Here is a 12,363-nt window from a genome sequence, read left to right as displayed (position 1 = left end):
GTACAAAAACTTTGCACACATGAATCTCAGCGATCAAACGTGAGTAGCTAGCTAGCTGGGGAGAAAAAGAGTAAAAGAAAAGAAAACTACTGTGATTGAAGTTATGTTGTCTGTGGACAAATCTGAATCGTCCTACTACAGATAAGTTAGAAAGCCGTGCAATGACCTGAAATTTTGTTTTTTCATGCTTGGCAGGTTCTTGATGATCCAGAATCAAATCTAATATCACCAAACTCAGTTGAGTAGCGTGTTCCTAATAAATAAATGTATCACCAGCAGCAGCAAGTCCTAAAGGACTTTGCTTTCTATGTAAAATATGTTTTTCTAGGTTGTATGGTCATATAAGCTTCTGTTTGTCAAGATATAAGGACTTTCCACCGTAAATTAGCACGCTTTTAAAACATATATTGTGAAAGAATTATATTTTAAAAATTAAAAAAATATTATTTTAATTAAACACCAGTAATTTAATATGCCATTCATAAAATTTTGAAAATATACATATATTTATATTTTAAAGTATTTTTACTTTATCATCAAAATAAAATAAACTTTTACAACACAGTTCTACAATATCTTTTAAATATAATTTTTTAAAATTAATTCTTTTAATATCAATTATTTCAAAATTGATCCATTCTATGATATTCAAAAATAATATAACTTAAACCTGCACGCAAGATAAAAATATCTATTTAGACATTTTTAAGATTGTAGTATTATTGAAGATGGGATTGATGATTCTTCAATATGTGTATATTTACACTCCATATTTTTTATTTTTCTAAAAAATATAACCTTATTTAATTATTTTTTAAACAAATGTCGTAAACATTTAAATTCTTTTGTTTATCTCCTAAAACAAATGTTGAAAAGCATGGTTATAGGTGTGGAATGGTTAAAAATGACTAATTGGAGTGTTAATAACTTCACACTGTTATGGAGATGGATTTTAGATATATTTTTATCCTAATATGAAATCTTTTAATTCATATGCAATTTATATATTTTTTAATCCTTAAAAATTATAAATTGTACTTACTTTCTATCTTTAAGACAAAATTACAATTATATTACTTTTTATTGGACGAAAAAATAAAAATAAACAACTTTAAAAAGAACTAAAACAAAACAAAAGATCATATTTTGAGGTGTTACGAATCTTAGATCAAATCATAACACAAACAATTAAGGTTTTAATTTTCTTTTATTAATTCACATTGTTTCCAATGAAAATGCTTGTAAAGATATTTTAATGCTTAAATAACAAATTTTTATATAAGAAAGTATAATTATTTTTTGGTAAAACGAGTAAAAATTACGAGCTTATAACTTTTTTATATGCGAAGTTAACTGCAAAGTTTTGATGGAAATTAATAACTCGATAAATATTTTATAAAATTAAAATTGTTCAACAAATTAATTGTGAAATTAGCTTATTTGTATTAAATGAATTAAAAATAATAATAACATATTAATATAATGTTAAAATTAGTTATTATTTATTTTATTTATTTATGATTAATTAATTAAATAATTATATAAAAATAAAAATTCTTTTCATGTGTATTTAAATATGAAATATTTTAAGACATATTTTTTTAAGATGAAATATATTTGGATGAAAGAAATATAAAGAAATAGAAAAAAAATGAGATTGTTGTGAAGATAAAGAGAATAAAAATAAATATGTACATGAGGTTTTATTTGTGTAACAAGTATATTATCTCTTTTGAAAATAAAGGATAAAAAATTATAATTAAAATATTGATAACTAACTTTTTAAAATTAAACTCTACTTTATATAATTACAAACTCATTTCATTTTTTATTTAGCAAACAATTCTATAAATTTATTGATTAAGTTAATAAATTACAAGCTTCAAAATAAATTACCTATAGCAAATATAGCCTACATTACATCTTTAGTGTAACTTTGTTTTGTTGTACTAAATAGAGATTTACTCGTTAAGTGCTTTTTCAAATTTGTCATCATAAAATTTACCTTTAAAGAAAAAGAAACAAGCATAATCCTTGTGATTCAATTATATTTAAAATTCACAATGAAAATGGGAAATTAAGTTTTAAGGAATAAAGATTAAGAAATATATAAATTTTTTAATTATTTTAAAATTCACCAATATACTTCAAAAGTTACGAAAACTAGTTTATTGACTCAATATAGTACTCGATATAGTATGTTTTATGTACACGAGATAACTTTTAAAATTTAATTTAGCCAACTCCATAATAAATGTTATCACAACTTATAATTTAATAAGTTTTAGAATCAATGGATTGTTTTTTTTTTTGTTGAATCAAATTGATGGATAAATATAACTAAATAAATACCAGAACAAAATTGTGTTTTCCTGCCATGAAAAGGTCGAAATGTCGAATAACACTACCCGAACACAGGGTGGATGTTAATGAAGTGACGCAAGATGGAAGGATCCACTGGGCCAAAAGCCCACCGCCACGCCCTGAAGTCGTTGGATCAGTTTCCGTGTTGGAACAATAAACGGCAGTCGTTTAAGCGTTTGAAGTGCTCTCCACGAAACGGCGCAACGCCATTTCAACTTTTTTCCATTTCCCGTTTAAACCCTAGCTGAGGGTTTAAGCTCGCGCCACGCAGCGAACCCTCGTTTCGTTCCCGAAACAACACTGAACTTGTTCATGATCCATTTCGAAGGCACATTCTAAGCCATGGGAGCAGCTAGGTTAACCTCGTGCGTGGCCGTAACAGCTGCTGCTGTGGCCTCCATGTCCACGCTCTCCGATCGTGCCTACGCCGAGTCTCCCTTTCGCTGGCCTTTCTTCACATCTTCCCCTTCCAATTCGCCTTCGCCGCCGAATCAGGCTTCTGACACCAAGTCGGAGCCTCCGGCGCCCGATGAACCCAATAGGTCGGGTTTCGACCCGGAATCGTTAGAAAGAGGAGCCAAAGCTCTCCGCGAAATCAACAATTCTTCCTATGCCAAACAGGTTAGAATGTTTTTAAACGATAAATAATGTGTGTTCATTGCGTCAGGAAGGATTGTAGTTTTCTGATTTTTTTTTTCTGGTTTTGTTTTGCAGGTGTTTGATTTAATGCGGAAACAGGAACAAACTCGCCTTGCTGAATTAGACGCTGAGAAAGTTCATTATGAGCTGATTCAGTCTCAAGGAGATATTGTAAGTTATCGGTCATAAAGATTATTTCCAAACTTTCATATCGTGTAGCTTTTAAGCTGGCGTTCGTAGGTGGCTCATGGTATTCTTATTGTCATTTCTATTTTTTGCTCTAAATGCTGTGCTTTACACCATGAGAATTTTTTACTAATATTTGTGAATATGATGCTTACTTACTAAATTACTATTACAAGTTAAGGACATATTTTATTTGGGTAAAGTAGGAAAATAGATCAAACCAGCTTCTTAAAGACCTGGTACAGACATCCATAAAGCTTGTCGCCTCAATCAACCAGCAACTGAAACTGGGCTGGCTAGTTCCCACTGGCAACTTTGTCAACATTTTGTTTCCTTTGCAATTTTCCTGTTGTGAACCAAGCCAGCCCGATGTTGCATTATTATAAGTTTTGATCATTGTCATTTTCCCCGCTGTGGCCAAAACTGTCATTTCAATGATTGGAGGGTATTGTAAATCTATCTGCATCCTAGGACCAATCATTATAGGGAATCAATATATTGTACATTTTTTACTTTTTATGTATTGCCGAATAAATTTCATTGCAGGAGAGGCAGCGGAAAATGGCTGAAGAACAACGGAATCTAATACAAGAGCAGGCCCAGAGACAGGCACAGGTGATGCGATATGAAGATGAATTGGCAAGGAAAAGAATGCAGGTGCAGGCTTAATAAAGAACAATATACTCTTCATTTAATTTGTGAATTTTGAATGTTCCCTGCTTATTAAAGTATGCAGGTGCAGGCCATGGTAGCTATTGGCTTTAAAAATTGTGGATGTAATTGGAAAATATATGCAAAACCATGCTAAGCTCGAGATTAAACATATGTTTTTTAAATTCTTTTTTGTACTTTTGGTCCTAAGCACTGGATATGCTTTTGCTAACAACCTATCCTTTTTCAGCCCTTCTAAATATTTTTTAACTTAAATAAAGGCATGACCTTAGCTAATGATTGGCTCAAAAACTTCTGAAAGTTATCCCCCTCCTTATGCTGGTGTTTAAAAGTCTGTAGCAATAGGATTTATGGTGAAAATTCCAGAGTGGTCTAACTTTTGGTGAATATTTGGATTGTCAAAGCCCTATGTCTCCATATTTTAAATTTCATTAGGTTAAAATATTTTAGGTAGAATAGTTATCCATAAGTTTCTGTTTCACAGGCAGATCATGAAGCTCAAAGGCAACATAATGTTGAATTGGTCAAGATGCAAGAGGAGTCTTCTGTAAGAAAGGAGCGGGCAAGACAGGCTACCGAAGAACAGATTCAATCTCAGCAGCGTCAAACTGAGAGAGAAAGAGCTGAAATAGAAAGAGAAACTATTAGAGTTAAGGCAATGGCAGAGGCTGAAGGCCGAGCCCATGAAGCAAAATTGACAGAGGATCATAACCGGAGAATGCTCATAGAACGAATGCAAGGTGAAAGAGATAAATGGCTTGCTGCAATTAACACAGCTTTTAGTCACATTGAAGGTATGCAACTGATAAATGCATATGTTGTCATTAAAATCTACATTTGGCTTTTACACGAGGATGTTCTGCGGGTATTGATTGCTTTGCCTGTATTGTTCTACGTACTCCTATTTTTGGATAAATTTCTATGTGGTTTCATCATGTCAATATCTGTTATCCTATTTGTAAATGTGATTACATGAGATTAATGTTGATTTGAATATACCTAATTTTTGCTGTTATTTTCAGTGCTTGTGTGCAACAGTAGCCATTGTTAGCAAAAGGGTTATTAACTTATAGCTATCGATAAATTTTGCCAAAGTTAAAATCATGCTAAAGAATAAACTGCCATGGTATGTGGAAAACCAAAATGCATATATGTTTATGTGTCTGCACATGTTTTCTGTACATGCTGATGCAGAAAATGGATATCTACTTGTATTAATATTGCATACCTTCTGATGGTATGGGAAAAATCTTGTCAGTAATAATTCCCAGAATTGTTAATCTTATTCCATCTCACTAAATCTACTTTGCCATCTGTCTTCTGACAATGTGCAGGAGGTCTAAGGGTTTTATTGACTGATAGGGACAAATTGCTTATGACTGTTGGAGGAGCTACTGCACTAGCTGCAGGAATATATACAACTAGGTACATGTGCTGTATTTCTTGATGCAGATTTTGAACTGAGTAACATAATTACTGAGTTTTTAAGTCTGTTAATATTTTTTTTCAATGTTTTGCTCAACATTATTATGGTTTTAAGATACAAACTACAATCATTTTATGTATGTTACTATTATGATGTTTGTCAATGTACTTTATCCTACCAAAAACTCTCTGGAAGTTGGAAATTAGTTGTAACCAAAATGCATAATCTAGATGTATAATAGCTGTTTTATGGTGCTACTGAATACTAAGCAGGTGTATGGGGACATATCAGTGAGACGGTAACATCCAGGAATTTAAGAAAGGAAAGGGAACAGTAAAAGAGCTTATTTCTGTATCTTACACCGCAGAAGTGATTGCCACTACTTAGAATTCAACTCTCATCCAATTACCAACCAACCTTTCATTCCCTGCCCTAATAAAATAACAAAATTACTGATAAAATAACGGTTTTTAATGCTATGATGTTTCCTCCTCCCTTTTCAATGATAAACCACTACAAACCTTATTTATGTTTAAATATCGTCTTGATTCTTGCACCACTTCGAAATTCTTATATGCAATCCTGAAAACACCATAATGTAATGAAGTATATCCCCCCCCAAGTTGATCTGCAAGCTGGTGCAGTGGGTTGGGTCAACTTTTGGTGAATTGTGTCTTCAGGGACATGAAGTTTTTAAATTTCATCTAGTCTTTCTCTGGATCATATTTGAACTGGGTTTACAGAGCTTAAAATAAATCTGGACTCAATCCCCTAGTTCTCTAATTCACAATGATTTGAATTCTGCCTATTTTTTTATTTTTTTGTGAAATGATATCTAATTCTATTTTATTTTACCATCTTTTTCTATAGAGAGGGTGCTAAAGTCACATGGGGATATATTAATCGGATTTTGGGGCAGCCATCATTGATCCGGGAATCATCCATGGAAAAGTTTCCAGGGTCAAAGTTCATTTCTCAAGCCAAGCATAAATTTCTAAATTATAGTACTTCAGCCAGGGCAGAAAAGTCTGTCGGTAGTCAAAATGGTCTTGGGAATGTAGTCCTCCATCCATCACTGCAGAGAAGAATAGAGCATCTTGCACGGGCAACATCAAATACCAAGGCCCATCAGGCACCATTTCGTAACATGCTTTTTTATGGGCCTCCTGGCACTGGTAAAACAATGGTTGCAAGGGAAATAGCTCGAAAATCGGTATGATGATTGGTTCTTTTGTACATGGTCCTGATTTATTTATATGATTTGTTTCATTATTTATGTTCTTTTTTTCTGACAGTCTGACAAGTTTCTGGATGTAGAATCAGCAAATATATGAACAAAATGAATTAAAATTAGTTGTCATGCTCAAATTTTGTTTATTTTTATACTACCAGTGGTTTGGTTTATCTTATTACCATTTTGCGTAAGTTAGTCACTGGAAATTTATGGTTCGTTCATTATTTGTGCTTTATTTACAGAAATCGTTTAGAAAGGTGTCTTGAACTACTGTTGACTCTTTCAATTTTGATGTGAAGGGTTTGGATTATGCCATGATGACTGGAGGAGATGTTGCACCTCTGGGCCCACAAGCTGTTACCAAAATTCATGATATATTTGATTGGGCCAAGAAATCTAGAAAAGGCCTATTGCTTTTCATTGATGAGGCAGATGCTTTCCTTTGCGAGTAAGTTTTGGAGTTTAAAATACATTTTGAAGACTATTATAAAATATAACTGTATTTATATTGCTATATATCAGGGTAGCCAGAATTATTTGGTTTATGTAGTTTATCTAAAATGTGAAAAATGTAAATATTGTTCTACGACAGTCTATGGAATATATCTTTATGCTTTTATACAAATGATTGAGGTTTGATTTAAATTGTATTTTTACTAAATTTTAGAATCCTGAAGTTTCTTTAACTTATTCGAAAGATAAAAATGAATCAACAACAGTTTTGTGTATTTGTGTGTACTTTGTTGGTTGTAACTGTAGAAGATTGCAATTTTAACCCCTTATATTGAAGGAACAATTTGTGGGATAAGTTGGGTAAATGATGATCTCTCTTTTTTGTTGCAATTATTTAGTGATTATCTTTTATTCGATGCACAGACGCAACAGCTCGCACATGAGTGAAGCTCAACGAAGTGCTCTAAACGCTTTGCTCTTCAGAACTGGTGATCAGTCTAGAGACATAGTACTTGTCCTTGCGACAAACAGACCAGGTGATCTTGATAGTGCAGTTACTGATCGCATTGACGAAGTGATTGAATTCCCTCTACCAGGAGAGGATGAGCGCCTAAAATTATTGAAGCTCTATTTAAACAAGTATCTGTGTGATGACAATAAAGGCTCCAAAGGGAGCTTCTTGCTGAAGAAGCAGCCCCAAAAGATTACCATAAAAGATTTATCCGAAGATGTGTTGAGAGAGGCTGCCAAGAAAACAGAGGGATTTTCTGGCCGTGAGATAGCCAAACTCATGGCCAGTGTCCAAGCTGCTGTATATGGACGCCCAGACTGCGTCTTGGATTCCCAGTTATTTAAAGAAATTGTAGATTACAAGGTGACGGAACATCATCAACGATTAAAACTTGCAGCTGAAGGCGGCCTGCCTGACCAAATACAACTTGTTTGAGCTTTAATTTGAGTTTTCGTTCTTCATCTTGTTATTATTGTCGGTACATGTGGCTGATGAAGTAGATTTATTGAAAAAAGCTTCACCCATCTGCATTCTGTGAACCAAATTTACAGAATATTTTGTTAGGCGTAGGAGTCTCAGACTTGGGAGCAGCATTACAGCGGAACCTGTTCATGCTGTGGAGCAAGAAGTCTGGTTTTGAGAGCGTAGAAGTCAAGTTACCTTGATTAAATTTATAAAATATCTGATTTGTAATTTAAATTGCATTCTGTTGTGCATTTGATTTACGCGAAAATCTAATAAGATTCTACTGGATGGATGTCACTTTTCGCTATAACAATTTCTTTTTTAATCTTTATAACATCCAAGTGTACAATCCTACCAACTCAGGGTGCATGATCTTATGTAAATTCACACTTATCAAAGCTTCATTTTCTCCACATCTAATTCTCTTTTGGGGGTGGATTTTATTTTCTTTTGGGTTGAAAGTGTGCTGGGTAAAATACTTCTCAATTCTGGACCCAAAAAAGAGGACATTTGCTGGGTAAAATACTTCTCAATTCCTTTACGAGATTCTTAGATGAATTTTAGTATGAAGTAAAATGGCAATAATATTGCCCCGTGCGAGTTTAGTAAGAGTGAGCTACATACATTAAGAATTCCATAATTCAATCTATACACATTCCACATGATCGTTTATTTTAAAATGTTTAATTAATTAAACCTTAAATTTATGTTAAAACATTGTTTCGTTTTACATCTTAAATTTCCTTCCTGTTCCTATTGCCTAAGTCCACACTTCACATTGGCTTGGTCTTTAAAAGAAAATTTTAATTTTTCTTATACCTTTTTTCATATTTATTTTTATCTCTTTTTATTATGATTATTATTATTCATTTTACTCATTTCATACAATTTAAGAAGTGTGAAAAAAAAATACTAAAATAACACTATTTATATATATATATATATATATATATATATATATATATCTCTTTATCATATTACTCTTCTTATTTTTTTTATTTATTCTTTTTATCGTGTCTTACTTCTTAACATAAAGATTATTGCAAAACGTGCTGCTGAAATACTCTAAATACTATTGTTAAAAAGAATGGTGGTAATATTTAATTTTTTGTACCCTAAATCCTAGCACGTTAAAGTAGGAAAGGCGGTGTCCCACAGGGTGGAGCAAAACCCGTTAAAGCCATCAAGATTGGTAGTGATGCGGACCATGCGGGTGCGCCTCAACAGTCAAAAAAACTCCACGATCTTTCACCACGTGTCCACAAGTTGGCAAGTCTTCTCCTTCGTGACCCTCCAAATTTGGCCACGCTTCTCTCAAACACCACGTGGCGTACATGCTGCACTTCATATATCAAAGCACACCCATTAACGGTTCCATTCTCATATAACACCATATATCCGTAAATCCTTTTCGTGGAAGAAGAGAAGAGAAGAGGAGAGACAGAGAAAGAGAAAGAGAGAGGAAAATGCAATGCACAAAGCTTTTATTGTTGATGCTTTTTCTTGCGGCGTGCGTGGGGTCATGCAAGGCTTGGGGTGATGATGTGGTTGAAGATGCCAAAACCAAAGCAGAGGAGACCAAGCAGTTTGCCGCAGCAGCAGAGCATGATGCCGAGGAAAAGACCCACTCTTGGGCCAATAGGGCCCATGACAAGTTCTCCGAGTAATCTTCTCTCACTGTTTTCAATCACACGCAGTTTCCTTTTCCTGCATCTAATGATGCTAATCTTAATAAATTTTAGTTATCCAAGTCCAGCATATGCTACCATGTCCCACTAATATAATTAAAGATAACATATTTTGTAAGTGAGCATTTATATTATTTCCAAGTCATTATTTAAGTGTAAGAGTCTTTAAGCATGTGGTTGATGCCATACCTGTGGATCAGGAGATTGATGGAAAGTTTTAGCAAATATGTTTCCATAAATGCTACTTTCTGATATGTTTGACCCGTGTTTTGCTTTGTCACCAAAGTTGCTATTTCTTTTGCATATTAGGCCAAAACCTTAAATGTTGTCATTTTGTTCATTAGTTTGTTTTTGTTGTGCCAGAAGTTTCGAGGACGAAAGGAATCACGAGATTCAAGACATGAAGTACAGTGCTGAAGATGCTGCCTCAAGGGCCACTGAGACAATGAAATCTGCAGCATCAGGTATTTGTTTATTCTTTGGCACTTTTATTTTAAGTACCTCCAAAGATACAAATTTGGCATCAAATTCAAACAATATAATTCTTTTTCATTTGTTTTCTAGGAGCTTCGGGGTATGCTTCTCAAAAGGCTACCGATGCTAAGGAAGCAATTTCAGGAGCCGTGGCATATGGGAGGGAAAAAATATCTGAGGTTTATGATGGAGATGCTGAGATCATCAGAATGCCAATAGATAGGACCAATGATGCAAAAGATACAATAAGAGGAATCATAGGTCAGGCCAGGGAAAGAATGGCAGATACCTATAATGATGCTAAACAAAAAATTCACACGGCTTCAGACAAGGCTTCAAGTATGGCTCGCAATGCCAAAGATGACATGGCTGAGTCCATCGAATATGGGAGTGAGCAAGCAGCTAATGTCTACGACCAGGGTAAGCAGAAAATAAGCATGGCTTCAGATAAGGCTTCAAGTATGGCACACAATGCCAAAGATAACATGGCTGAGTCCATCGAATATGCGAGTGAGCAAGCAGCTAATATCTACGACCAGGGTAAGCAGAAAAAAAATATGGCTTCAGATAAGGCTTCAACTATGGCACATAATGCCAAAGATAACATGGCTGAGTCCATAGAACATGGGAGAGAGCAAGTAGCCAATGTCTATGACCAGGGTAAGCAGAAACTGAACACGGCTTCAGATAGAGCTACAAGTGTGGCACACAATACCAAAGATAAAATAGCAGAGTCCATTGAATATGGGAGAGAGCAAGCAGCCAATGTCTATGACCAGGGTAAGCAGAAACTAAACACGGCTTCAGATAGGGCTTCAAGTATGGCACACAATGCCAAAGATAACATGGCTGAGTCCATTGAACATGGGAGGGAGCAAGCAGCCAATGTCTATGACCAGGGTAAGCAGAAAAAAAATATGGCTTCAGATAAGGCTTCAAGTATGGCACACAATGCCAAAGATAACATAGCTGAGTCCATTGAATATGGGAGAGAGCAAGCAGCCAATGTCTATGAGCAGGGTAAGCAGAAAATAAACATGGCTGCAGATACTGCATCAGAAAAATTCTCTGATGCCAAGGACAAAGCAAACGACGTTTATGATGAATCTAGGCATAAGATAAATCACATGGTCTCGGATCATGCTAATGATGTCAAAAATAAAGTAAAAGGAGCAGTGGATTGTGGAAGAGATGTGGCCGTTGATGCCTATGATGAAGCTAAGGATCGAATGAATATGGCTGGAGATAAGGCCAATGATGTTAAAGATAAAATGGGTGCGACAATGGGGCATGGAAGGGACAAAGTAGCAGAAACTTTTGACCAGGCGAAACATAAGGTGGGTGAAACATACTTGTCAGCAAAGAATACCATGACTGAAGAGGCCAAAGCTAAGTACGAGGCTGCAAAGGAGAAGGCTTCGGAGGCCACAGGAGATGTTGGAGCTAAGATGAGGAACACCCCAGACTTATGAATATGATATGGTCAGTTTTTTTGCCACGTACTGTTAACTATATAAGAACCTCACCACTCTTTCAGTTAGTTCAAATCTCTTCCGCAAGTTATCATATACATGTTTATGCTTATACAAAAGCACTTGTTAGAAATTATCCTTACGAAAAGGGCAACAAAAATCTATTCTCCATAATGGTAGGATAAAAGCCTGAAAGTCCCATAATGTTGTAGGGTCGTTGCAGCGTGTCGTAGGCTATGTATATAGTTATAACATTTTGCAGTCAGTGTATAAGGAAGTTTGATATAAATTGTTGGGCCCCTTTACTAACTTGCGTAATTTGTTGCTTTTGTTATAAGAAGAGCGTGATCATCTAAAAAGGTGCATGGTTTGATAAAGGTAATTCCCTCTCTTTTAATTAGTAGTATATGCTATGCATTTTGTTAGTGGTCGTCTTAATTTAGTTCGGTGGTCCATACCTTCAAATGCGTGTCCATGAGTCATTACTTAGTAATGTTAGACACGGACCAAATTTTATAAGATAGCAACTTTTGCCGGAACACACATAGTAATCAGAATAACGGGTAAAGTAATATTTAGATTGGAACTTAATTAGGTTTTCTAAATCTCCATGCTAAAAGTTGGAAACTTAAGTATCCTAAGGTCAACTTGCACGAAGCATGGACATGTCCCGACCATAGAATAGTATTATGTCATAAATTCTTGTGTAATCTTAGAGTAAGCACCGAATCACGTGAAGAATTACGTTCAGTGTGTTATGGGAGAGTTTATACACAAAT

At 34.6% G+C, this 12,363-nt stretch overlaps 2 protein-coding genes across 2 annotated transcripts; both read left to right on the top strand.

Moving 5' to 3' along the window:
* The first annotated feature begins 2,566 nt into the window (after positions 1–2,566).
* Positions 2,567–8,361, top strand: LOC113868916 (ATPase family AAA domain-containing protein 3C). The gene is made up of 8 exons (XM_027504913.1): positions 2,567–2,985; positions 3,079–3,174; positions 3,736–3,846; positions 4,346–4,655; positions 5,196–5,286; positions 6,158–6,500; positions 6,821–6,969; positions 7,398–8,361. Exons 1-8 carry the CDS (start codon positions 2,707–2,709, stop codon positions 7,918–7,920), a joined length of 1,902 nt encoding a protein of 633 aa, XP_027360714.1. The 5' UTR covers positions 2,567–2,706; the 3' UTR covers positions 7,921–8,361.
* A 1,055-nt stretch (positions 8,362–9,416) lies between these two features.
* Positions 9,417–11,584, top strand: LOC113869866. The gene is made up of 6 exons (XM_027506368.1): positions 9,417–9,613; positions 10,002–10,102; positions 10,203–10,264; positions 10,313–10,444; positions 11,045–11,311; positions 11,363–11,584. Exons 1-6 carry the CDS (start codon positions 9,417–9,419, stop codon positions 11,582–11,584), a joined length of 981 nt encoding a protein of 326 aa, XP_027362169.1.
* Positions 11,585–12,363: the final 779 nt, after the last annotated feature.

The sequence above is a fragment of the Abrus precatorius genome, unplaced genomic scaffold, assembly GCF_003935025.1.
Source record: "Abrus precatorius isolate BTA unplaced genomic scaffold, Abrus_2018 Scaffold6, whole genome shotgun sequence".
In the NCBI taxonomy this organism is placed as follows: domain Eukaryota; kingdom Viridiplantae; phylum Streptophyta; class Magnoliopsida; order Fabales; family Fabaceae; genus Abrus; species Abrus precatorius.
Note: the sequence above shows the minus strand (reverse complement) of the source record. Positions and strands in the feature narration are given on the sequence as shown.

Coding starts and splice junctions, on each gene's coding strand:
- LOC113868916 (XM_027504913.1), top strand. CDS start 2,707: ATGGGAGCAGCTAGGTTAACCTCGTGCGTGGCCGTAACAGCTGCTGCT. Junction 3,847..4,345: donor TGGCAAGGAAAAGAATGCAG/GTGCAGGCTTAA, acceptor TCTGTTTCACAG/GCAGATCATGAAGCTCAAAG. Junction 6,970..7,397: donor GCAGATGCTTTCCTTTGCGA/GTAAGTTTTGGA, acceptor TTCGATGCACAG/ACGCAACAGCTCGCACATGA.
- LOC113869866 (XM_027506368.1), top strand. CDS start 9,417: ATGCAATGCACAAAGCTTTTATTGTTGATGCTTTTTCTTGCGGCGTGC. Junction 9,614..10,001: donor GCCCATGACAAGTTCTCCGA/GTAATCTTCTCT, acceptor TTGTTGTGCCAG/AAGTTTCGAGGACGAAAGGA. Junction 11,312..11,362: donor ATTGTGGAAGAGATGTGGCC/GTTGATGCCTAT, acceptor GCTGGAGATAAG/GCCAATGATGTTAAAGATAA.